Source organism: Dipodomys spectabilis, unplaced genomic scaffold (assembly GCF_019054845.1).
Source record: "Dipodomys spectabilis isolate Male_0828 unplaced genomic scaffold, ASM1905484v1 ptg000136l, whole genome shotgun sequence".
Taxonomy (NCBI): domain Eukaryota; kingdom Metazoa; phylum Chordata; class Mammalia; order Rodentia; family Heteromyidae; genus Dipodomys; species Dipodomys spectabilis.
Window position 1 is genome coordinate 3352614 of NW_024870813.1, and position 27051 is coordinate 3379664.

Here is a 27051-nt window from a genome sequence, read left to right on the forward strand (position 1 = left end):
GAGAGTCTCACAGTCTTTCCTGCTCAGGCCGGCTTTGAAATGTGAACATCAGATCTCAGCCTCCTGAGCAGCTAGGATTATAGACATGAGCCACCAGCATCCAGTTTTTAAAACTTCTTAATGAAACACAATTTCCTGTACACAATTCTTGCCAAATCTACTTTTCAAGAGACTGTCACTTAAACATACACCAACAGAAAAGGGCAACCTAGGAAATTGAGAAAAGCAAAGCTCTTATGAATTCTAACTTTTTCAAGAGTTTACTTCACTTTATCTTTTTTGTCAAAATATTTTAACTTCTTTTTCTATAGAAAATAATAAGCTGGAAGTCCTACATAACGGGGGAACTTCTAGCCCATCAGAATTTTGTGCAAGTATTTCAAGTCCATTATTCCAGTCTTCGGATATTAGCAGAAAGTCAATAAATATAAATATTACAATAGTGATTTAATTTAATATAGATGCTGTGGAACCTTGAAACAGCTATGATAGATCCATAGGCCTAGACTAGGTTTCAAACCTGAACAGCCAGCAAAACTCTAGCACCAACACAGGCTACAAGCGGATACACCTTCGGCATAGGTTTCAAGGTGTATCTCAAACTCTCCAAATATGTACACAGTACAAGCACAAATGGCATATGTATGTGACAAAAACAAGATGTCAACCTGACAGACCAGCAGTTTATACATATATACTATTGAATATTGTCAGCCTAGGGAATTTGTCTGGTAAATGAATAAACAGTTAAGACTAGCTTGCTGATCCTAGGTAAGAAGAAATAAAGCTGACATCAAGTTCCCATTAAAAGCCGGATCTTTATTCATCACAAAGCTTTTGCATAGACCTTTCAAATATACAAAACACTGGCCATAACTCTGCTTACAGACTATCATCTTCCATTATCACCATGCTGTAAGCTAAAATAGTAGCCATCGTGGACTGAGGCGGGGTTCTGATAACCAGTCAATACGGAGACAGGACTAAGTCAGCAAAGCACGTGTCTTGCCTGCTAAGAGTGGACAGCACAGGCAGATGTTACAGTGGCCCTCTGAGATGGGCAGGCAGACCTGAGACAAGTGTGCTCGAATGGTACTACTTGAACCAAGATATAAAATGGATCAGCCAAAGGAGTAGAAGCTTCCACATTTTAATGTTAAGGTTTTCGCAAGCTTTCAACGGAACCTCCAACGTGGTGGCACACAGCACATAAAGCTATTACAGAACAGACTGCTGTTAAAAACACAAACTGGCAGACATTGGCTATGTGCTTAATGTATCTTTGGTTTAGGAAGACGAGAATATCGATTAGAGGCCGAAGGATCCCCAGAATGCAAACTGCCACTTGGATTCGGCATGATTTCTTTGTGCCTTGCCAGTGGCCTGGGGATGCTGGTCTTGGCCTGCAAGCTTTGAGGCTCGAGGCGGGGGCTGCTTATTTGTTTCTGTCTGAAAGAGCTGGAAGGAGGGCGGAGCTTAGATGCTTTCAGATTCGGATTATTTGCAAGATTTGTTTGACTAGATGTGGGCTGAAGCTTTGCTGAATGAGCTGTGATGATGGGTGGCTTATTACAACCTAGAGTCCTACTTGCAGATGATTCATTGTCTGGAGGAGGTGCCGAAGAACTCAAGACGGGTGGCTTTAGAAGATGTGAGGACTTGGGCTGAGACAAGTAGCCAACCAGCGGAGACGGATCTCTTCCAACTCTCTTAGCCTGCTCTGCTGTACTCGTCTGGCGAGGTGTCGGAAGAGAAGTGGGTCCAAACTGCATCTCACCAATTATTTGATTCTTTGCCAAATGAGAAGGCTCTTCAGCACTCACGGTCATGGTCAAATTTGAGTCAGATATACTTTTTGCCACATCCATCCTGACGTGTGGGCTTAAGGAAACAGGCCGGTCTTCCAAATCATAGTTGTTTTCTTGTAAGCCACATGGAAAGCTTCCATCGGGATGTGCAGCACCTTGATGCACACCCTGGCTTGCACATTCACTGTGGGCCTCGATACGTTGTGGCCTTGTTAGTTTTCCCTGGGCGTGGTCTGTGGGTCTGGGAAGGCTGCTGGAAGGCTGTAGTACTTGAGGCTGTTGAGATTAAAAGCAACATTATTAACCATGTAGCTCAGAAAAGTACTCAGTATTAATGTAAGCAAAGTTGGAAGTAGGCTGAGTATGCTTTAATATGGAAAGCATGTGGGGCATTTAAAACATACAAAAATGAATTGCAATATTCAAGCAATCTTATGACATATATATATATAAGTGGTAGTGCAAACAAAAAAAAATGATACAAGCAATACACACTCAACATGATCTGAAAAAAAGGGGGGGGTGAAAGAAAAGAAAGCTTTAAAGTTCCAACTCATTATAGGAAACATTCTTGCCTTAGTACTTTCATTAAGTATTTACAACCTTATCTACAAGAAAGCCTGAGAATAATTTCTATAGCACTTTAATTTAATCTCCATAAGCAGTGCTCTTGGGATCATCACCCATCTTAAAGGTCTTTTTATGTTGTATGCCAAACTACCAAGTGTATCTCTGTGACAAATTAAAATTAGCAGCTAATAAAAGGTTTAAAGGTCATACTGTCACATTTCATGACATCCTTAATTGCATGAAATTCATTCATTTAGCTAATGCTAGCCCTACCTTTAATACTGTTGTTGAAGTTGTCCCATTTCATTGCCATTATGGCTGAGATATGAAAAACACATATTTAGTAAAATTTAAAATGATCAGCCTTGAGCCAGGCGCTGATGACTCATGCCTGTAATTCTAGCTATTCAAGAGGTTAAGATTGAAGATAGCAGTTTGAGTCCAGCCCAGGCAGAAAAGTCCTTGAGACTCATCTCCAATTAACTATCAAAAAAACCAGAAGTGGAGGCTCAAGAGGTAAGTTGCCATCATTGAGTGAAAAAGCCACGTAAGAGTCAGAGGCCCTGAGTTGAGGCCCCGAGTTAAAGCCCTAGTATCAGCACATGCGAGCACACACGCGGGCACGCATACACACACACACACACACACACACACACACACACACACACACAAGATAAGCCTGGGGGGTGTATGTAGCTATGCAGTAAAGTGCGTGCTTAGCATGTACAAAATTCTGGATTCAATCCCTAACACTGCCCTTCCAAACACAAAACAAAAAACACAACAGTAACATTCCTAAGGCCTCATAGGTCCTTCTGATGTTTACTGTACGGTTACACCTTGCCCCCTTCCTCCGCCCCCAAATCGGAGGAAATATGTGCAACCTTTATTACTTTAGCGCACACAGGAAAAATAAAAATAAAAAGGATCTTATGGCCCAATAAATTAAAATATATGGGGCAGGGCTGAGTGCACCTGTCTTGAACCAGTTTCTCTTTTACCTATGCTTTCTATTAGATAATGAAGGCTAACGTGTCAAGAGTTTGGAAAGGGGCTTTGAAATATGAACTTTTAATAACTGTGTTTTACTAATAAAATAACTTTATTATGAACAATAGTACAATTATTAGCACTAATATAAGTAATAATATAATAATTTGTGCTAATCTATAAATAAACCCACAGTTGCCTGTGAAAGGGTGGGCAATTTTATTGCTTCATTTGGGTTCTTTCTTCTCTAAGACCAGCACTGGGAAGTGACTGCAATGGGGGCAGTCAGGGCTTAGACTGAGGAACATCAGGAGTGACTGACAACAGGTTCATAACTGAGGATGGATAATTGGAGGCAATGCTGCAGTAGGAGTGACTTGTTAGTTTAATAAATAATAATAATAATAATAATAGGCAATGTCTACTGAGAATTCTTTATACAGATAAGTGGCATTAAATTCTATCACATAATGTCTGGCATAGATAAGCCAACTTAGTTATTGCCTGAAGTTATAGGTCCCAGATTTAAAGGCACTTGGCATTTTCACAACCCTTTACCACAGAGATGAATAAAATGTGGAAGGCTCTAAAATAAAATCAATGCTAATTGATTCAATAGATTCTCCTTGAAGTTCCCCTAGGTAAAAAAATAATCATGCAAAAGTGATTTAAAAAAAAAAACTTTAGAAAAGTGTGTGGAAAAATAGTGCGAGGTCATATTAAGGAATGATAATACACCACAGGGCGTGGGAAGGGCGTAGGGGAGGAGGAGATGGCACAAAATTCCTGATGGCATGGAGATATCTCCTGTTGCACCTCCTCTCACCTGCGAACACATAAGGAAGGTATTCTCATCCCAAATTGAAAACTCTTGATGTATTTTATGACTGGAAAAATTATCGATTAAAAAAGTAATTCTGTTGTAATCTCACTGTTTCCAGTAGGGACAAAAAAGAATGGACATGTGCTATCACTCAGAACATCAAAACGTTATATGCTTTTCTAATTGCACAGACTGCTCTCCAGAAAGAGCTGTTGGGACCTGGAGTAAGCGGTCCAGATACACTACTGTGTTACTGCACTGTGAGGCTGATGCCTCCTTCACCACACACACTGATGAACCCTAGGCCAAGGTAGAAAGCAGTGCTGCTTGTATGGCTGAGAGAGCTCCATCCCAATACTAAATTAACAGGAAATGACCAGGTTTTTAAGAATAGAATGCTGAGTCTTTTACTCAGAAGGAGTTACCCTGAACAGCTGAATAAAGGAAAGTCTCAATTATCATTTAATTACAGTAATCATATTAGTTTTTTTTTTTTTCTCAAATCAGTGACTGCTAAATCCAGGTAGGTTTTGCAATTTATTAAAAATTATTTTTAGTGGTAGGATACAATTTTTCTCTACCCTCAATTAAGTGCCATATTTATTTGAAAGCTATAGTTTGATAAGTTAATTTAAATTTAATTAAATTAAGATGGTCTGTTTTCAGTAAGAATGGGAAGTAACACTACAAGAGGACTGAGGGGACAATGCTCCTGGTAGATGGAGGACAGCACGTGGGGGTTATCTCCACACAGGACAATGACGCCCTGCAGCTGAGCTAAGTGCTGTGGAGCACCTGCTGTCAAGGGGGCAACAGCAAGCTACTCCTCACCATTGGCCGGCCGGGCAGATGCACTCGGATAGGAACTCACTTTCTAAGTTCCAAACACATACACAAGATTTAATTCACACCGAATGCAACTGTTACTGCACCAAATGCCATAAAATAGGCCCCTGATATCTTTAGAATGAATCTATTTATTTTTAAAATGCATTCCTTTTTAATTTTTTTAAAATTATGTTTTTGTTATATTTAAACAGTTGTACAAAGGGGTGACAATTCAACATGTCAGTTGACAATTTACAGGGTATATTTAGGATGCATGTTTTCATGGCTAATAGAACTAGTGGAAAGGAATGCAGAAGACTGAAATGCCTATTGTGTGTCATACGCCACGCCAGGCACCGGGAACCTGGAGGGGACACACAGTCATACTTGTTCCTTTGCTTAATGACCTTCCTGAGAGCTGGTCAAATAAACAAGGGAGGAAACCACATCTTAGGCCTTACAGCATAAAGGAACACAAAAGAAAATGTGAGTGGGACTAGAGAGGTCATCAAAGGCATCCCCAAACTGTGAAAATCTGCCCCAATTTAGCAGCCTTCCAGACCCAGAGGAACACCTCTGTCACTGGGAACTGTGGGAGATGCTCTACAGCACTCAATCCCAGCAACCTAGAGCTGAAAACTGAAATGCAGCCACAGCTCCAGACTCAAAGTACATGCCTCTCACTGGACATAAGCGCCTCTAAACCTTACTTCTTAGGTCAGATCCATAAACTTCAAAATATTTTTCTGTGAGTTCCCTCATTAAATGTATGCATGTGTCCACGGCAACAGTACCAGCAGCAGGTACTACTACTGGGCTTGAAGGTCACCTGTAATGATAAGCTTAAATGCCAGCTTCGGATTGTTTACAAAGATAACCAGACCCTGAGCTCCTTACCTGCACTTACCATTCCTTATTAACTTTTGGTGTAGTTGGTACTCCTAGCAGCCTAAGAGTCCAATATATATCTGCTATAAAAATTACTAGGGGGGCTGGGAAGGTGGCTCGTAGTAGAGCACTTGCCTTGCATGCCAGAGGCCCTGGGTTCGATTCCTCAGCACCACATAAGCAAAAAGAAAAAAGCTGGAAGTGGTGCTGTGGCTCAAGTGGTAGAGCGCTAGCCTTGAGCTGAAGAGCTGAGAAACAGCGCCCAGGCCCAGAGTTCAGGCCCCACGACCAGACCCAAAAAATAAAAAAATTAAAAAAAAATTACTAGGGGAGTATTAGTTGTAGATTTAAGAATGGCTTCTTTGGTCATTAATCACCAAAGTGATAGTTTCCTATCAGGTCAAGAAAGGAGTGTTAATGATTAAATAAAAACTAATCATGGAGTGTTAATGATTAAATAAAAACTAATTTAAAAACTGGTAAAACAGGAACTACAGTACATGCCTGTAATCCCAGCTATGCAAGGGACAGAGATGGAAGAATCATGGTTTAAAGTCAGGCTAGGAAAAAAAGTTAGCCAAAGCCTGGTCTCTAAAAACAAGCCAGGCATGGGTGTTCGTGTCTGTAAATCCAGTTATACAAGAGGCAGAGGTAGGAGGACTCAGTCTGAAGTGAGCCTTGGGCAAAAGTACAAAACCCTACCTGAAAAATAACCTAAAGCAAAACTGTTTGGGTAAATGGGTCAAGTGGCCAGAGCACTTCCCTAGCAAGCACGAAGACCTGCATTCCAACTCTAGTACTGCCAGAAAAGAAAAAGAAATCTAATGATTCAGTCTATTGTTTCCCTAACAGGTTTGGTGTTAATAATTCATGTTTAGAAGGCCAGCAGGAGGGATAATTATGCTAATTTGAACACAAGTACCTGTCATAATGACCTACAAGCTTAGGCTCCAATGGCTTTTATTTAAATACCATTTTTAGACTAAGTAGCTGGAAAAAATTACCTGAATAAGCATTCTATTCTTTTCCATTTCTAACAATTAAATATGACTATATGTGTAAAGCATTCAGCACAGGGCCTCCTAGGGTACTGTTAAGTGCTTAGCACATACGATTATGTAGTGGTATAAGAACAAAGAACTCAAAAGTACGGCTGCTTTGTAACAGGTTCTTAGGTAAAAGACAAGATCTTTAGCAACATAATAAACTAGCTGTTACCTGATTTAAGATTTCTAAGCTTCAGTGCATAGTTCAATAATTCCAGTTACATCTAAATGTTTTAAATCAACAGTAGCTACAGCTCATACAACAATAGAAGTCAAGATTCCTTTACTGCCTTCCTGGAGAGGAGAACAGGAGCTAGGATGTGCATGGTACTCTGAAGTTGACAGTCTCTCACAGTACTAAATTTCATCACATGTGTGGGCTGTATGATCAATTCCTTAGTATTAATGAGACAATAGATAAATTATCTCACTGTCCTGAAAGGAATTTAATCATTTTCAAAATGAGGAGAATTCCAGAATCTGTACCTCACAGAATTGTAAATAATAACATGCTTGTAAAATGTTTACTATAATGCTTAATGCATTGAAAATTCTTAAGAAATATTACATTTCTGGGCTCAGAGATCAAGTCTACTTTTCTCCAAGGGTAGAAAATCAAATTTACATGCCTGATGTCTAATTTCTCCTGAAGCTGTGAGTGGGAGGTGTTGTAAAAAAAGTCTTCTTTTTGTCCATGAGTCTACAGAAGTTTAAAAAAGTTAACAGTAACATGTCTAAATGTCACAAACTTTAGCAAGTGACAAAGGTAGAATCTGACCCACCAGAGAATTTAAAATGAAACACTAAAAGTCTTTTTCTGCATTGTTTGAGTAGTTTCTGAGTTCACAGTCTTTCAGAATATGCAATATGATTGATGACTAAGATTTACTATACTTAAAAACCCTACAGACAGACTTAATAGTATCATTCAGGTGCTAGCTTTCCCCTAGATAGAAAATCTCTTCTAGAAAGAAGTCTGAAACACCAAACTCAGGTCATACTGTGGACCCATGTTTCTGGAAAGCAGGAGTTCCACAGTGACCTGCTGAAAGTGCCACTGGGCACTGAGAAAAATTGTCTTTACTATTGTACTTCCTCAGAGATCTAGCATTGGCTAAGGAAAAGTGTCTTACACACGCCAGGTTTTATTAAGCTTTCTTATTCTAAGGTTAGTAGCCAAAAGATGGCAGCTAAGATGGCAAGTCCTGATTGAGTAGACATATACCATAGTATATGAAGTCGAAATCAGGAAATATTCTCATGTGTAAAAACGTCACACACCAGAATTAATTAACATTATTTTCTTGGGTACAAAAGGGTTCACTGTCGTTAAATATACTTTAAAGGATAAAAGCAAAAACGGAAATGTAACCACTGGCAGCATGCCTATGATTGCATGCACACTTTGACATGCATCATGCAACTGGGAGAAACAAAAAACAAAACAGAACGTGATTACAAGAAAGGTGGTGGGAGAAAATCCAAAATTGTACTGTACCACGCTTTGTCAGAGAAGTAATGGACTAACTTCTCAACTCCTTGCCAAAGGCACAATGAGAGAGCAGAGACAAGAAAGAGACAGGACAATGGCATCAGAGACCACACGCAACACTGAGATCGCCAGGACGGGGTGGTGGCCCAGAAGATTTGTTTTGCTATTGTTGTAAATTTTCTAGGCACTATTCATTACTTTTCCTTATTTACTTAACTATTAATGGCAATATTCTAATATGACTCATACTTTCTTGCTAATGTGGTTTTCAAGTTAGTACAAATATCCATGCCCATACAATGGTGCATGTAAAACTTCTCACAAAAAGCAATTACTTGGATCTTACCAAACAAAATACTGTTAGGAATTTGACATATTGCCTACTCCAAAGATCTAAAAAGGTTTGGCCCCATGTAATCCTTTATGAAGAAAGTAGAAATCATTTCTAAAATAATTTTAGAGCTTCTTTGTACATTACAAAAGCAAGGAAAACTTCAGTGTCTGAAAGACCACTAAAGGTATAATCTGACCCTAACTTAAATACCAGGCCACAGGCTTCACACATCACTATGGAGATGAAAGCTCTAACCAAGTCACAAGTATAAATAAATGTGTCTGCTCCAGAATTTATATGGACCAATAACAGTTTCCGTTGTTTTGGGGAAACCATTAATGCTCTCATTTCTGTACCTTTCAGAACGGTATTTACTAGAGGCAAAATATCACTAGGATCTACCTCTCAGATGCAGAGTAGTTCAAAAAGCAAGTGACCAGGTTCACAGCAGTACCACACCCCTTGTGTCACCAACACGCACAGCACATTAGCCTAGGGTAGCTGCTACTGGCAATATGGTATAGAAGCAAATACTGTCTAGAAACAAATCCTTGATCTTTAGAGTAGATTCTCACAGAAAACTACACATAAAAAGCACAAATTGCTGTGCCCACCATAATCGCAGTCAAAGAAACTAAATCATGCCTAAGTTTACGGGAAGGCCTACTGGACCATGAGTTAGATGCACATTTCTAGTCAATTGCCCAATTGCTAGTCTAGACAGCATGGGAAAAACAGCTGCAAAAATGGATACCATATCACATTCTATTTTATTACCATCTTTGAGAAATATTTACTGTAAGACTAAATTGATTGAGTTTCTTATCCTAGTTTCTATTTCATTTGACAATATTTTATTTTCATGAAAAGTCACTCCCAGAGCTAATTTCTCATGAAAGCACTAAGGCTGAACCTGTCCTCCCACATAAAACTGCTTACATCTACAGGCTGGAGTCCATCAGAGTGAGCCATGTAGTGCTATACTTTGTTATAATGTCCAACAAATGAACAGCAAATGCCCAAAAGAAGTGCAAACCCTCTAATTAAATAATGTCTTTCTAGGAATACACCTAAGATGATAGCACTGACTTGCAGGAAAAATTGTGCTGTAATAGGATCTCTGTAACTAGAATGACATCAATGTCAGACAAGAGGAAAGAGTTAGATCAGGACTGGAACATGATAATGCATTACTATCTACCTTAACTAACTAAAAAGTGGTTTCAAAGATATTTACTATGTGAAAATGTTTATGATACTATATGAAAATCATCACAAAAAACCAGATACCTAACAATTCTAAACTTACAAAGCTGAAATCGTATCCACAATAAATAGTTTAGATTCAAGCTCAGGACTTAGAGAAGATCTTAATTTTCATGTGTTTACTCACCCTGAGCAAATTGCTACTATCATTCATATTTATTTACATTTTCTTTATTATAAAATTGGGATTAAAACTCTGACTCTACCTCTAATCTCAACAAACAAGCCTAGAGTGGTGGCATATACCTGTGATTCCAGCCACACAGAACACATATGCAGAAGGATCACAGTCTGAGGCTAGCCCCAAGTAAAATCCCAAGACTCTACCTGAAAACTAAACTAATTTAGTTTAGTCAGCTGTGGGACCCAGACAGCCAAGTGTTAGTGGCTCAAGTGTCTGTAGTTCTAGCTACTAGTTCAAAGTCAGTCCAGGCAGAAAAATCCTCTAGATACTTATCTCCAATTAACCAATAAAAGGATGGAAGTAGAAGGATGGTTGAACTAATAAAGTGCCAGCCTTGCTAGAAAAAGCCAAGAAAGAATGTGAGGCTTTGAGTTCATGTCCCAGTACCAGCACCAAAAAACAAACAAACAAACAAAAAAGAACACCTAGTGGTAAGGTTCACGTATAAGGCCCCGAGTTCAAACTCCAATATATGAATAAGTGATAAATAAGCAAATTTTCTGCTAATATTGGAGCTTGAACTAAGAGCTTCACATTTGCTAGGCAGGTTATCCACCACTGGAACCATAGTTACAAATGCAATTTTTATGTAATTATTTGACTCATCATACAGTAAAAATCCTAAGAGAAGAATTCAGGAACTTAAAGGGCTAAAGAAAAGAAAAGTGAGGGAGATGCTAAAGTTAGGAAATATAATCAAAGTCAGAAGGCCAAGGGCAAGTAAGGCTTTGGGAAGTTGGCAATTTGGTTAGACTGAGAATAAACAGCTCTTTACATAGCTTCAACAGTCATTCAAGCTATTGTATTTTCCAACAATACAAAGGTTTCCTGGCATAGGCTCACTCCTTAGAAGGCACCAATTAAAAATAGTATTTCTGCAAAAAAATGATTATATATACAAAATTTATCCATGTTCAATTACATAAGGTATCAACCTTCTCATTAAGACTGGTACATTAAAACCCACAGGTTCCACCTCATACGAGCAAAATACATCCATGTTTTTCTAACTACAAGTTGCTAGTCACATTTTTTTAAGAGTAGAGAAAAAATATATTCTAAGAGAATGTATTATTAATATTTTGTCTGAACTTTAAATAAAAAACACGTGCACTGAGTGGTAAATATATGCTTACAATAAAAAAATGTATTGGGTGGTAATATAAAATAAACTTGTGATCACATGTCAAAATTACCCTTGAAGATTATGAGAAGAAAAAACCAAAGACCTAGGACTTGAACTCATGTCCTGAGTACTAAACTATTCCTAAGCTTTTCCACTCAAGGCTAGCATTCTACCACTTGAGCCACAGCTCTACTTCTGGCTTTTTGCAGGTTAATTGGAGAAAGAGTGTCAGAGGCTTTTCTGCCCAGGCTGGCCTCCTGAGTAGCTACCATCACAGGTGTCCAGCTAGAACTATGGTTCTAAATGCAATTTTGGTGAATAAATTATCATTAGAAATCAGGCCTCACTGTATCAAGAAACAATGGCAATAATGACAAGCTATTATGCCACATATGCATGCATTTATATAATCTGCAGTGTGGCAGTTCTGGGGTTTGAAGTCGGGGCTTTGAGCTTGCTAGTCAGTTGCTCTATCAGCTGAGGAACAATCCAGCCCTTTTTTTAGTTTTCAGGCAGAGTCTTGTGTTTTTTGCCCAGTGCCAGCCTCATACTATGTATGCTTCCCACATATTTGGAATTGTAGATGTGCTCCACCTAGCTCGCTTGTTCACTAACTTTTCGCCAGGGCTAGCCCTGAATTACAGTCTTTCAACTTTCTGCTTCAAACTAGCTTGAATAACAAGAATGTATAACCACATAAGGCCTTTGGTTATTTTGAAACCACTTTTCTCTTCCTGTATAAGTTATATTGTATATGGAAAGAAGATGGGAATTTCTGAATTCATAGAGGCAAAGTATTAAAAGGCAGATTTTAAAACATCAAATAGGCATGTGATGGTATATGCCCATAATCACAACATGGAGGCTCCTAAATTTGAGGCCAGCCTAGACTACCAAGTAAGATTCTGAGGCAAGAAGACAAGGAAAGTTTATGCTTTGTGAAACAGAAATACCCTATAAGCGTGAGCTATAATAGAAAATGCTACCTGGGTGACCATGAAGGCTTTCTACTTGTCAAAAGCAATTTTTTTTATTAAAATCTACTGTAAGATAGATTATCATAATGTTGTACAATTGGAAATTAGGGTTAGAAACACTAAACCAAAGCCAGTTATATGAATATGGACCACAGCTAAAATCCCCACAGACAGCGGAAAAGATCTCCAAACATCTAAGTATACATTATTTGCTACTAATCTAGATAAAAACAAATGACATCAGAACATAAAGATCATGAAGTAACTACTAGTAAACTTTGGAAGATATGTACAAGTTAAAAATCTCCAGAGAAATGAAAACAAAAACAGAAACAGGAATTTCCAATTTCTCTAATTCCTAGAGATGACTGTAATTCAGCCATGACACTCTAGACTACTGCAGCTTTCCAGATTAACTTACTTTGCTGTAATCGTGAATTATCTACTCTGCATATTTAGACCAGCTTTTCTTGCTGGAAAGCCTTCTACTCTACTAAGTTCAAAAACACATAAAATCAAAACCAAGTTTTTTCTACTTAAGCTTGGCCAAGGACAGATATGGCACATACACGTCTGTGTTGAAGAAGGCCTAACGTGAAAGTTTTAGTGAAAGAGATTATTGTAGTAGATTATAGTAGAACCCTCACTATCTTCCATTACTTACACAGTCAACTCCCTCAACACTGAGTACTGTAAATATATATTGTCTAAATGGAGAGACAGACTTGTCAATGAATATAAGCATACTGCAGAAAAAGGTAAATCAATCCCAATACCTATGAAAAACACTGGATTTGCTCCTGTGAACACACATGAATAAATAGGTAAATAAATAAACTGCTTCAGCTGATCTCAGAGTAAACTCAAAATAGTTAAAACATACTTAAAATCTTTCTTCTTCTTTTTTTTTTGGGGGGGGGGCCCAGTCGTGGGGCCTGAACTCTGGGCCTGGGTGCTATCCCTTAGCTCTTCAGCTCAAGGCTAGTGCTCTACCACTTGAGCCACAGCGCCACTTCTAGCTTTTTTTCTTTTTGCTTATGTGGTGCTGAGGAATCGAACCCAGGGCCTCATGCATGCAAGACAAGCGCTCTACCACTGAGCCACCTTCCCAGCCCTCTTTTTTCTTCTAAAGGAAGCTCTCAAGCCCAGTAGGAACTACCAAAAAGGGTCCTAAGGTTTATCCCTTCCTACAGACAGTGCCCTACGAGTATCAATAATGAAATCCCAATGTTGGTTCTCTTAGCTCTGTAGGCTATGAAAAGTTCCTCAAGAAATGACGTCAGTGTTTGACTTTCAGCCATCCAAACTGCAGAACAAAAACTTCCATCTTACTAATCTGGAGATGCAGAGACAGAGGCTTGATCTACAAAACTAAAAAGTATACTGGGTGCTGGTGGCTCACACCTGTAACCTTAATTATTCAAGAGGCTGAGATCTGAAAACTGCAGTCTGAAACCAGCCCAGGAAGAAAAATCCTCAGACTGGAGGCATGGCTCAAGCAGAAGAGCACCATCTGTGAACAAGAAAGCTGAGTGAAAACATGAAGCCCTGAATTCAAGTCATGGCACTGGCACAAAAAGACAAGAAAACAGTGAAGTCAAAAATACAGGGGGGGGGGGGGGAGTGTAGTTATGAAGATGAGAGGGAAGGGATGGTAGGGGAAACAAAGGAGGAGGCAACAATGCTTGATAAGAAATGTACTCATTACCTTGCTCATGTAACTAACCCCTCTGTACAGTATTTTCACAATAAAAAACTTATTTAAAAAAAAATAGAGAGCTGGGCGGTACTATAGGAGAATGTCACTTATGGTTGGAGATGAAAGATTTGCTGTGAACTCGAAGAAGAAGCACCTGAAAATGGAAGACTACTGATGCAAAGAAGGACAAGAAATATCTACAGACATGCAAGTTAAGCCAGTGAAACAACTGTGTCTAAGAGATATGTTTTAAAAATATATCTGCAATTTGCCAGGTGCTGGTGGCTCACGCCTATAATCCTAGCTACTCAGGAGGCTGAGATCTGAGGCTTGCCGTTTAAAGCCAGCCCAAGCAGGAAAGTCCACAAGACTCTTATCTCCAATAAACCACTAGAAAACCCGAAGTGGCACTGTGGCTCAAGTGGTAGAGAGCTTGCCTTGAACTGAAGAGTGCAGGGATAGCGCCTAAGCCCAGAGTTCAGGCCCCATGACTGACAAAATATTTTCAAAAAATAAATAAATAAAATAAAATAATAATAATAAAATATATATATATATACACACACAGTGTTATTTGGTATACACAATTGTTAACCCTAAACTTCAATTGCGTATTCCAGCAAGACAGGAAGACAGGGGAATCCCTAGGCAGGGAAAAAAAGGAATTAAAAAAGGACTTAAGAGGGCTGGGAAGTTGGCTGAGTGATAGAGTGCTTGCCTCACATGTATGAGGACCTGGGTTCGATTCCTCAACACCACATAAGCAGAAAAAGGCTGGAAGCGGTACTGTGGCTCAAGTGGTAGAGTGCCAGCCTCGAGCTGAAGAGCTGAGGGACAGTGCCCAGGCCCAGAGTTCAGCCCCAGAACCAACCAAAAAAAAAAAAAAAAAGGACTTAAGAGCCAAGTTAAGTGAGTTGATTTGAGGTAAACCTATCAAGCCCTGCCACTTACTGGCTCCAAGTTTAAGAGCATACTGTCCTGATGAAATTTCAAATCACTTGACTAACAATTTGCTCTGATCGCTCATGCACCAGGATGCTTTAATTTAAATAGAGGAAAAAAGGATGAAACTTCAATTTAAATACAGGAAATAAAACATAGTATTTATAAAGGACGTAGTAGATTCTCTTCTTACTTCTCTCATTAAATGAGAGGCTACACAAACTCCCTTTCTCATTCAAACAAAAAGGACATAAGAAAAAAAGAAGCAAGAAGGCAAACTCCCTATTTTTTTTGGAATTCCTGTTGATGCCATTAAATCTGGACTCTCCCTCAAGAAATGAAATGTACTTAAATAAATCAAACTCCTAGTTGCTCAAAGTGTCAAAGCACAGCTTTTAACACTTCTTATATTGAGTAAGATAATTAATGAAAAAATATAAATCACAAATGATAATAAATCCAAGAGGGCCTATTAGTGACTCCAACGAACTATATTTAAATATTCTTCACTAATATTAGCCTTTTGGGTGACTTTTCAGAAAAGATAAAATATAACCAACTTACCAGGTATACTTTAAGTACATAATACAAAGAAATAAACAATATTTTAGAAAGTAGATTTAATATAAATAGTAATCATAAGGTCAAACAATGACTGAGTCATTAGAAATATTAGTAAACCATGCATATTCAAAAGGTTTCTTCTGTGCTGGAAAGCAGCTGACAAATTGCAAAGACATATTAGTTTTTTTAAATTAAAGAAACCTTAAAAAAAAACTGAAAAGATATCTGAGATGACTGCAAAACACAATCAAAGCCTTTAATTAGGAAGCATTTAAGAAATGTGCAATGGTCTAGTAAGCCCAGTCCCTAAACAATATGCATCTGTCTATCAAACCATTGTGCATAGTGTGTACATTTTTCCAATCATTGGATAAAAACAAGTTTATTCACACAGGTCAAGGTCTTATAAAAAAGAAATGAATTTAGACAGATGCATGTCAATGGGCCTAGGGTCCCTGGCAATAGGTTTTAAACAGCATTAGAATGTCATTAACCTCAGAGCTTTCAGAAGGCCACAGGTTTTTAAAGTCTATTCACATGCAGTCAGGGAAGTGTTAAGACAGGAGATCAGAGGTAGCTCATTGATAAAGCATTGGCCTGCCGGTCTCTCAGTAAGGGGAAAGGAGAGGGAGGGAAGGTCATGCAGAAGGAAAATACCATGAACTGGAAGCCAGAGCAGGAAAGGAGTGAGAGACACAGACTCACTCTGTCTGCGGTGCGATGGAACAGTCCGTGGGATCCCCTGGAAGGAGCCCTGCCAAGGAGAGAAGGAGGGAGCAGAATACCCACCCTGTGCAGAGAGAGAGGGGGTAGGGAAGGTATAATAATAAAAAAAAGGAACCGAAAAATAGAGAAACCAAAGTCATAATTCATTTTTGTGTGTTTTTGTAAAAAAATAACAGTAATAGTGGTTCATGAGAAGACAAGTTTCACTTTTTAAAATAATACAGGCAGCTCAAATTACTGAAATTATATTACAATTTGAACCTAGATTTTTCAAACATTTTAAGGAAAAATCTATTTTCCTCTATATTTATAGTTAACAAATAAGAAATATTCATCTTTCCAGAATATATCACATTCATCATTATGTATCACTTTAATATAGTAGTTACCTAGTCTGTTTGCAGAAAAGGAAAGAACTTAAGAGAAACAGATTTTAGGTATTAAAGAAAATGCATTCATATGTGCATCAGGTCAATCAAAAAGTTACCATAAAAACATTTAAATCATAGAATGTTAGAAAATTAAAAGGTAAAAATAAAGAACATTAGTTGAAGTTACAGAACTAGCATCTCATTAAAAAGAATTAGGCCATTGAGACAGTAAGTCCTTTATGAAGAATGTAGCATGCAGGCCACAGAGTCTAGACACATGCTTTTAATCTGAATAACATATAGCTTTTTTAGCGTGATTACTTTTAATCACAGATTATCAGAATTAGAATACCCTTGAAATGTTGACTGTTCAATCCCACACATGTAGCACCAGCTTGGGTCTCTGTTATACCCAGCCTCCTCACTAATCAAAGATATCCACAAATCAAACTGTTAAAACACTTGTAAAATACTCCCATGGAAAATATAAGTCAATAGCTTCATCCTAGTTAAATTTGCAAAAAAATGCATCTCTCAGGCAAGAAAAATAAGATGGGTTCCTTCCTAGTAAAATTGTGGTGGTTATGAACTTGCTAAACTTTCCCCTGGGCAAATGGTAAGCATTTAATATGATTTCTGTGTTGCACTTGACTTTACATCTTTTATAGTTTTTGATGTTATAATGGGAGCATATCTGACTCAGTATATCTGAAGCATGAAAACTTAATTCTAAGTACAAAGGATTGCTCAGAATATTCATTCTATTTCCACTGCTGAACTTGTAAATTATATGTATGCACTGTATAGGCAATGATGTGGACTAATCTTTGATTTAGTATTAGAAACTAAGTTTAACAAAACATCTGAAATGTATATTGATAATTTTCTTTGCCTTTCTTTGTATAATAGTGCTTAAAACAACAGAGAAAACAGTGTTGTACACAATCTGAGTTTTCACTGCTAGCATCTTTTCACTGGACTAGGATACTGACAAAAATCTGTTTCTTCCTACACTCAGTTTTCATAGGAAAAATAAATAATAAAGGATTTGAGAGTGTGTACCCAGGAACTTTTAATTTTTGGAAGGCTTTTCTAACTTAAGATGATCAAATGGTTTTTAAAAACCATATGCTAATGAAAATTCAGAATTCATTTAATGTGCAAAATAGCTATTCATCTATTAAAAATGAAGTAATTGACTAGCAAAAAGCTATTTTTAAGGCTGTGTTTGTTCACAGATCTGAAAAGACTAAGCTGTATATATAGAATGAATCTTGGTCTCTCAAAATTACCACTAGCCAATAGTACTTCTAGCTCCCTTCTCACTATTCTATTCTATTCCGTTCTGTTCTACTTATTTATTTATTTATTTATTTTGGTGTCAGTCCTCTAGTTTCAATTTAGGGACTGCACACTGCCCCTGAGCTTTTCTGCTCAAGGCTAGCACACTACCACTTGAGCCACAGCTCCACTTCTGGCTTTTTTGGTAGTTAACTGGAGGTTTTGCAAAAGTCTCATGGACTTTCCTGCTTGGGCTGGCTTTGAATTGCTATCACAGCCATCTGAGTAGCTAGGATTACAGGTGTGAGCAACCAAGCACTTAGCCCTCCCACTATTTTTGTGTGAATGAGTAGGCACCTTTCACTCTCTTGCTACTCTTTTTAAAAATTTTTTTTTATTTTTTTAATTTTTGGGGGGTCCAATTGTAGGGCCTGAACTCTGGGCCTGGGCGCTGTCCCTCAGTTCTTCAGCTCAAGGCTAGCACTCTACCATTTGAGCCACAGCACCACTTCCAGCTTTTTTCTTTTTGCTTATGTGGTGTTGAGGAATCGAATCCAGGGCCTCATGCATGCAAGGCAAGCGCTCTACCACTGAGCCATCTTCCCAGCACCTCTTGCTAGTCTTTTTAATGAACCAGAACCATTTCACAATTCTATCTGGGTACATGTCTGAGACAAAGTTTGTATAATAATTCCAACTACATAAATTTAACAGATCTTCACATGCCCAGAAACATGAATTACCAAATCTGGAAGACCATATATAGAATGTTAATAATGGCTGTGAGCATTTAGTATAATTGAGTGATGTAAATATTTCTTAAATAATTTTGCTTTCTTATTTTTTATGCTACAGACTAAAGGTATTGTTACTTCTTGATAGAAAAAGGACAAAAAAGGAAAAAGTCACTTTAGAAAGCCTTTTTTTTCCCTTTTGGCTTTGTCATTTTATAAAGTATTATTATCATTTTTTCCTCATTCTTTTGAAAAAAGACATTGAATTTTATCACATTTTATTGATACTGACATGAACTGAACTTTTTGTGGAAGCTTTTTCTTTTACATTCTTATTGAAACTATGTTTTTTCAACAATCCCCTCTCCCCAAAATTTTTTTAAATACTAAAAGTATGTTTCCATGGTGTTAATAGTTTGAAATGTCCCAAAAGGTTCACGAGTTGAATGCCTGGCTCCCAGTGGTGATGCTACTTGGAGGGAGAAAAGGACCTGGTCCCTGGTCCCTTCCTCTCTGCTTCCTATCTTCCAAGAGGGGAAGGATCTCCTCTGCAACATCATCCCAACAGCAATGATGTTCTTCCGCCCAGGGCACATGGTTCCAAAGAACCCTGCACTGAACCCTCTGGAACTTTGAGTCAAAATAAACCTTTTCTCCTTGGAGTTGTTTCTGTCAGATATTTCTCTGTCACAGCAACTAAGTAACACAGAAAAATTAAGTTTCACAATGGACTACTACCGATCTCTACCACACAGTACAACGGGGGGCCCCCAATTATCTCTTAATTCTCTCTTAAGGAAGTCCTTCTTGTGACCTCTTGCTGCTATCAACCATCTGTCCTCCTTTCCCAGAGGTATGACTTGTGTTCTCTTTGTTCCTTCTTGTCACCTCACTAATTGCAGCCATCCAAAAGAGAAGCAGCTATTTCCTCAAAGTGAAGAAAACCTGGCTTCGTATACAACAATACTGTAGATAAGCTATACACTTGTACCAGTCACTTCTTAGTCTTTATGTGTAGGGGAGACTAAGGTTAATAGCAATTAGGCATAGACATATTGGAGATATTGGAAAGCACCAGGAGATGCTTGTGAGACTTATCTTCTTCAAGCTTATACTCCCAGTTTAACCCAATGCATGGCACAGTCAGCATGAAGGTGTTTGGTGATTGAGTAAGTGATAATTTTCCTTTGCTCCTTTCCTTTTTCATGCTTTGTTTTTTGCTCCTATATCCTAATGTCTATTTTATAGCCATTAAGTAATACCCAGAAAATTTCCATTTTGTTGCTCTGGCAGAAGTCAGCCATTCTCTTTTGTTTCAAGTGTAATGTATTGTTATTGTAGAGGTGATGTACAGAGGGATTACAGTTACATAAGTCAGGTAATGAGAACATTTGTTTTTGAACCATGTCACTCCTTCCCTCACTCCCAGTTTTTCCCCTCTCACCCCCCGCCCCTCGCCAAGTTGTATAGTTCATTTTCCAGTGTCTAGTAAATACCACTACTATATTTGTTCACATTTTGTCCACATTTTCCATGACCCACTAACCCTCCCAAACACAAATAATCTAACAAATAAGACAAAAGGAAAAGATAACAAAAGCAGCATTTTTCAAAATCAACTCTAAGAAATGAAAACAAGAGATTTTATTTTGTTGTTGTGGGTTTTGTTGTCTTTTCCTTTTGTCATGTTTGTCCACCTCTCCCTTTCCTCCAGAAATTCCTAGCTGGGATGTCTTGTCTTATTTTGCTCACTTTTTCTTTTTTTTTCAAATTCTTTATTGTGATTAAATGAATACATAATTTCCCAAATTTCACAATATTGTGGGATAGTGATGCTTAGTTAAAAGTCACAAACACATTCTAACTTTCATGGGGCAAATTGTCTATCGTGGTCTATAACATTTATGAGTTCTATGAGCTTTGCAATACAGTTATATCTTCCACATTGGGTGATATGTACATTTCTTTTGTTTTGCATAGCATCAGCTATTCCCTCTTTCCCACTTGTTCCCTCCCTCCCATCGCTGCCATTGAGTTGCTTAGTTCATTTTGATCAATGTCTAGTGCTTTTGCTCACTTTTTCTTCTCCTAATTTCTAAATGGCAGCCACAGGCCTAAAGAAAATAACTCTTTCGCCTCCATCATTCTTTTCCAACTCCCATTGAAGCCAGATTCTTTGTGTGTGGAGGAAATTCACAAAAAAAAAAAATGGTTCCCTCACAAATCTGAGGTAGATTCTACAGTCAAATGATTGAGACAATGTAAAGAACAACATTTAAATTTCCCAAAATACTGTAAGAAAGGGTGAAAAACAAACTTAGATTATAACTTTTAACCTTGTCAAAGGCTTATATCAAAAATACTTTTCTTAAAATAAGGCGAGATTTTTAAACAAGTGTTTTATTGCTAAAATTATGGCCTAGCAAACTAAATGTTTCCAAAGAATCAAGCTGTATTTTCACACTTTCATAACATCAAAACTGTTTTAAATATGGTTAAGTTCCTAATAAAAAAGAACATTTGGAATTAAGTGTAAGTAACTTCTTGAGAAAATAATATCATTCTGATTATAGTAAATGGTTTCCCACCTAATATATTTCAAATGAAGTTTAAAGAGAAGAAACATTATTCAAAGAGGATAAACTCAATATTTAGCACTTCATATTTAAGATTATTTACTTAAATACACAAAACTATTTATATAGTAATTCCTGGATGAAAAAAATTAATTCTACACTAATGTCATTATTTTCTTAAACATACATCTGAGCCAGGAGCTGTGGTTCACACTTGTAATTTCAGCACTCAATAGGATCAGGCAGGAGAATCGTGAGTTTAAGACCAGTCTGGGCTGTATAGCAAAACTCTTCCAAAACAAACAAAAAATACTACATTTATGTTTTGGACATAATCATATATTTAACTACTGCCCAACTGTTCCTTTTCACTTCTTTGCTTTACTTTCCTTGTGCCAAGGGCATTTATCCATTCTGATTTGCAAAACCTCTTGTCTTCCAAGGCTCCTCATAAAGGTTTTAGGACAAGGAACTCTGGGCTAGAAGTCAGGAATCCTGAGTATTAGCTCAGCCTCCTTTATAGTAGAAACTTTAGTAGGCCATTTAATATCCCAGAATTTGTTAACTTATCTAAAAAAAATGAAGGTATTTAAGCTAGGTAATTCCTTCACTAGTAGACAAGCAGAGCAAGTTGAAATCTGGGTTAGGGGTGTACCACTGGAACACTGACCTTTGCCCAAGACTAGGGACACTGCCAAGTGTAGTGGTATTGTTCTGCACCAGTTACTTTGTCTAGTAAGGAGGATTGAAAATCCAGTTTCCAGAACAGTGAGATCAAGGGAGCCAGAGAGTAATATATATATAAAGACTTCCATGAAGATATAAAAGGGAATTTTTCATATTGAACAGGAATGCCAATGTACTTAGTATTGTGGCCTGAACTCACAAACATCCATGTGGAAAAACTGGAAAAATCTAGAAAGAATAAATGTCATTTATAAGGGCACAGCAAGAACTTTTCTTTTGAAATGCTGTCAAACAGGTAAATGTCAACACTGTAAAACATTACGTAATTTCAATCTACTGGGACTTTTGCTTTTGAAAAAGCTGCCTTTACTCTTTTCACCAACCTCCTTATTTTCCCATCTTCTGGACTTTATAGAATTACAGCAGCTTATATCAATGATTAACTGACCAGGTTTAGCACCCTTACATAGTGATCATTAGAGGAATCACTATAGTGTATTTCTATCTTCAAATCTCACTTTTACTTTTAAAATTCTAAGTCTAGACTACAAAATGAACAACCAACTTTTTTCTGAATAAATTCATTCTGCCATCAACCTCAACAGCACAAAAAAGTAATTATTTATTAGATGGAAAAAATTAACTATTTTATAAATTTTGAATGCCTATAGTTATAGGTTCATTTTATGGTTGAACTAATTATACTAACCTTTTTGTTTCCCCATTCACTTTTGTTACTAGGACTCTGCAGTTAAATGCAAGGCAAAAGACTGGGCCATGGTTTATCAGGCACTCTCTTAGTATGAAAGAAATCATACAATAGAATAATAATGACTAGTAGTCACATGAGGACAACCTGAACTAAGTTCCAAGAAAACTCAGTCTGAATGATGGTCAGGATATTTTTAGCCCTACATATGCTTTGTGATATAACATTAACAACAACAACAATAACAAACAAGGGATAGATAACTCTGTATTGTTTAGAAGAAACCATATACTAACTACCTAAACACAACCTTTACAATCTACTCTGTGTATTAATATTTCCTAATACCCTCAACATTTTGTGAGTAGCTGTAATAGTAAAATGTATTTGGAAACTTTAACAACAACAAAAAAAGGAATTGCTACCTCATGTTTCTTCAAAGTGTAATATGCTGCTGAACTGGGACAGCTACATACAGGGCTTCTGTGGGGCAGGTGAAAACATTGCTCTCCTAAAAACATGCAGTGAGAAGAGTGGACACTCAAAGAACACGAGCTACAGTGTGCAGATGGAAAAGCTAGTAAATGCACATTTGCTTATATAGAACAAGAAGCTTTAGAAAGCACACAAACACCTAGGAGACAAGAAAAAAACAAAACAACTTACCTAAGAAAAACAGCAGCCATGACAAATTCAAAATTATTAGTGATTAGCATAAAAGAGCAAAACAAAATATGACAACAGCAAATGATAAGAGAAGAAGTCCAGAGCATGTCACTTACAGGAGTTCTTCTCCAGGGTGTTTGGGTGTACTTATCAGCATATGTACATTTTTCGCCTTTAGAGTTCTGGTGACAGTTACAACGAGTTGCCTGAAAAAAAAAAAAAACCACACAATTTTTGTATTGGTTTAATTCTATACATACACCTTACAAGGTTAGAGGCTCTACCTAAGGTTAAAAAACCAAATCAACACCAACAAAATCACACTGCCAACACATTTCTGGCTACTTTCTTGCAACAAACCTCAAGGTCTTTCAGTTGTGTACCATCTTATTCAGAGTCCTGGTCAAAGATAAGCCACTAAAAGTAGCATTTCAAGTAGACCAAATTCTCCTGATAAATCTCCTCAACTCTCCATAAAACACATAATATGTGATTGTATATGTAAATGTAAACAATATAACATGTATTATAATACTGTAATGTAATATTGTATACAATATTAAATGTACACAATATTAACTATTATTATATTAAGTAGAATATATTTGCCATATACAGTATATTACAACTGTGAAATTTATATTATCTCTCTAAACTGTTATGATTCTATAATCACAGTTTCTTAAATGCATTTTTGATGGAGTTCTACTGATATTAAATAGGAACAGGTCGACTGGGTATTAAATATGAACAATATTAAGAGATCAAGTGATCCACATGTGCAGTGCTATGAAGCCTCTAGAACAACATGCTGACTACTGGACTGGAATATTTTGAAAAGTCTCCCTGTGACAAAAGCCCATCTAACTATCTCAATTCACAAGCATGTTTGCTATCCATGAATCCACTGAAAGGACAATCATCTAGATGATGCAATATACATAGTACATAAACTTAGGTCTCTTAATAGAATCATAAAATTCAAGCCCAGAATGAAAAGCCAATGACAGTTTTACCTTAGTGTAAAGATGGAACATAACTATATTATTCGTTAAATAATCCTACTAAAAATAAATATATTCTCTCATGGAAAAAAAAATTTAAGAGATTCTAAATTACTACATCAACTTAAATGTTTCTATTTTTAAAATCATGTAAAAAACTAATTGCAATAGAAGCATTTGAATTTCCTTATGTAAGATAACCAATTTAAAACAAAAAGCTCAGTAGTATATACCCAACAAACAATGACTCAGTAGTGTATATATATCTATAAATAGATATATATACTAATTTATATACTAAACAAACAAAAAATGACTACTTAAGTAATTTCCTCTCCATTTGTTTTCTTTATTACTCACAGATTTTGTGTTTGGATGTTCATTTTCTGTATAGACCCATATTCAGAGAAATATGTTATCTCCAACAAGCCATATCTTGCTAATACAGATGCACCAAGACAATCTTATTCCTCTCTGCTTAGGAAAGGACAAGTAACTCAAATCTAGCCAATAAAAGGTAAGAAAAGTCTGGGATATTTCTGAGAAATTGTTCCTTGATTTTAAAAATAGATAAGCTAGAGAAAACAAGTCTGGACCACAAACTGGATGCCAGAGTGACACAAAGAACTATGGGAGACAAGATGTAATCATGAAGGAGCAGCAAAGAAGGCTTAAAGAAAAAACAAAACAAAAACAAACAGCTTCTATTTTCTCTTTCCAAATGACCAATAAGCGACTATTGAAAGTGATGGGACCTACACCGTTTCTTGTTACTTGAGTTCACAAACATTCTTTTTTGTTTTGTTTTCTAACAAGGTCTCCTTGTGAGGCCTTGAACTCTCAATCCTTTTGCCTCCATCTTCCAAGTACTGGGATTACAAGCCTATACACTTATAAAGGCTGGTTCTTGTTTTTTTAAAGCCACTTTTAATGAGGGACTTCTACTTGGAACTCAAAACACCACCAGATATACACTGATTTATACTGAGTGGTTTTGGACAAGTCTTTTACCTAGAGCTGCTATTTATCACAGGCACAATAGGTATTAAATAGTTTAATTTGTATTTTGTTTAATTATCACAAGCTTATGTAGTCAATACTGTTCTTATTAACAACACTTACAAGAGATGCTTAGGAGAAATTATATAACATTACCCAAAACAAACAAACAACAACAAAACAACACAGTTATTGAATTTCTAAGACAGGATGTTATTCAAGGTATGACATGGTTTTCAAATGGTATTGCTACCTGCTTAACCTGTGCTCTACTTCATATTTTCATAAAGAAATTTACACTAGCAAACTCACAAGTTTATTCTGAGAATTCAATCAGAAAATGTATCTAAATTAACTATTATCCAACTAGTATTCTTGGCACTATAAAATGAGGCTTATATGGCCAAATCTCTATAGTTTTCTGCTACATTGTCAGAGCACTGAGATTAAACTTTACATTGTCACTTGATTTTTCTTGCAGTTTTCATGCAAATACAAATTAGAGCTGAAGACATTTTTTTACAGTCATATAAAATACTTTAATGTTATTTTATTGTATTCTTACTCTCATTTATCATAGTTTTAAAATTAAAAATAGAAATCTGACCTTCAATGCAATGGGTGAAATAAAAACTAAAAAGTTTCCATTTTAGATCATGTTTACTTAGGGACTGATTTGAACTAACAATTATAAGATTAAAATAATGATATATTTACTAAAATTGTAAGTTACTGAAACCTTGGATGTCAAGTATTGTTCTATCAAATTACAGAGTATCTGTTGCCATCATTATCTTCATTTTACAGATAAGGGATTTGAAATACAGGGGACTGAACTAACGTATACAGTATTGTTACAAAAGATAAAAGGAGACACAGGTTTAGAATGTGAACCTAAGTTGAATTTTACAGATGTTTATTTTAGCTGAATGGGTCATAGTCTTGCCATAAATACTTTGTATTTGTCCTTAAAAAGGAGAATTACAAATGTTCTTTGAATAATATTAATAGTTTACTTGAAATAGTCCAAAGCCCTCAACAACAATCAAGGACATCTAAGAATGAACACATCTTAGAAATGTGACAAAAGACACCTTCCCAGTACAGCATTTGGGAATATTCTGGAATTTATGATGCTCAAAGAAGAGAAAAGCTAGAGAAGGTCATAGGAAGACAGATTGTATGGGCATTCAAATTTAGGAATAAATGGAGATGTATTTTTAATAAACATAAAAAAGCATCGTAGAAGCCAGGAGGAGGAACAGAGTAAGTGGGAAATGGAACAACATAAAACAAAGGGGCCTATCAGCTGCACTGGACATAGAAGAAAAAGATCTAAGCAATCCAAAGACAGCAATGGGAAGGGAGGAATGAGAGGGAAAGAGGGAACAGCCTACACTAAGCAAAAGGAAAGAAATGTAATCATCACCTGATGTGGAAGAAATAATCTCTATTGTCAAAGCTCATAGAATTCACAAACTTTATAGACCATGATAATGAAAATTTGCCTTGTGAAGGTTAAAATGTTTTGTGACTTTAACTAAATATCACTATTCCACAATACTGTGAAATATGTGAAATTTATGTAATCGTCTAATCTCAATTTTTTAAAAAAAAAGTGAGAGAAGGGATGGATTAGGAGTGATGGGTGACAGTGTTGTCAGACACCTTATACTCATATACTGTTTTTGTAGAATGGAAACTTCTTTGTACAACTACTTAAAGATAAAGTAATAAAAAATGTAAAAAACACAACTGCAG

The 27051-nt window shown here is 36.8% G+C and overlaps 1 protein-coding gene across 4 annotated transcripts in view; it reads right to left on the minus strand.

Moving 5' to 3' along the window:
* Positions 1 to 798: 798 nt before the first annotated feature.
* The window catches only part of Ccser2 (coiled-coil serine rich protein 2), a 122450-nt gene continuing 96197 nt past the window's right edge, over positions 799 to 27051 (minus strand). For 3 of the 4 annotated variants that reach the window (XM_042690258.1, XM_042690257.1, XM_042690260.1), the window contains 2 exons: positions 23404 to 23493; positions 799 to 2084 (listed from right to left, as the gene is read on the minus strand). In XM_042690258.1, the coding sequence (XP_042546192.1) occupies positions 1272 to 2084; positions 23404 to 23493 (903 nt within the window). In that variant the 3' untranslated portion in view covers positions 799 to 1271. Of the gene's footprint in view, positions 2085 to 16242; positions 16328 to 23403; positions 23494 to 27051 lie in introns of all 4 variants that reach the window. The other variant, XM_042690259.1, reaches the window with a different exon arrangement.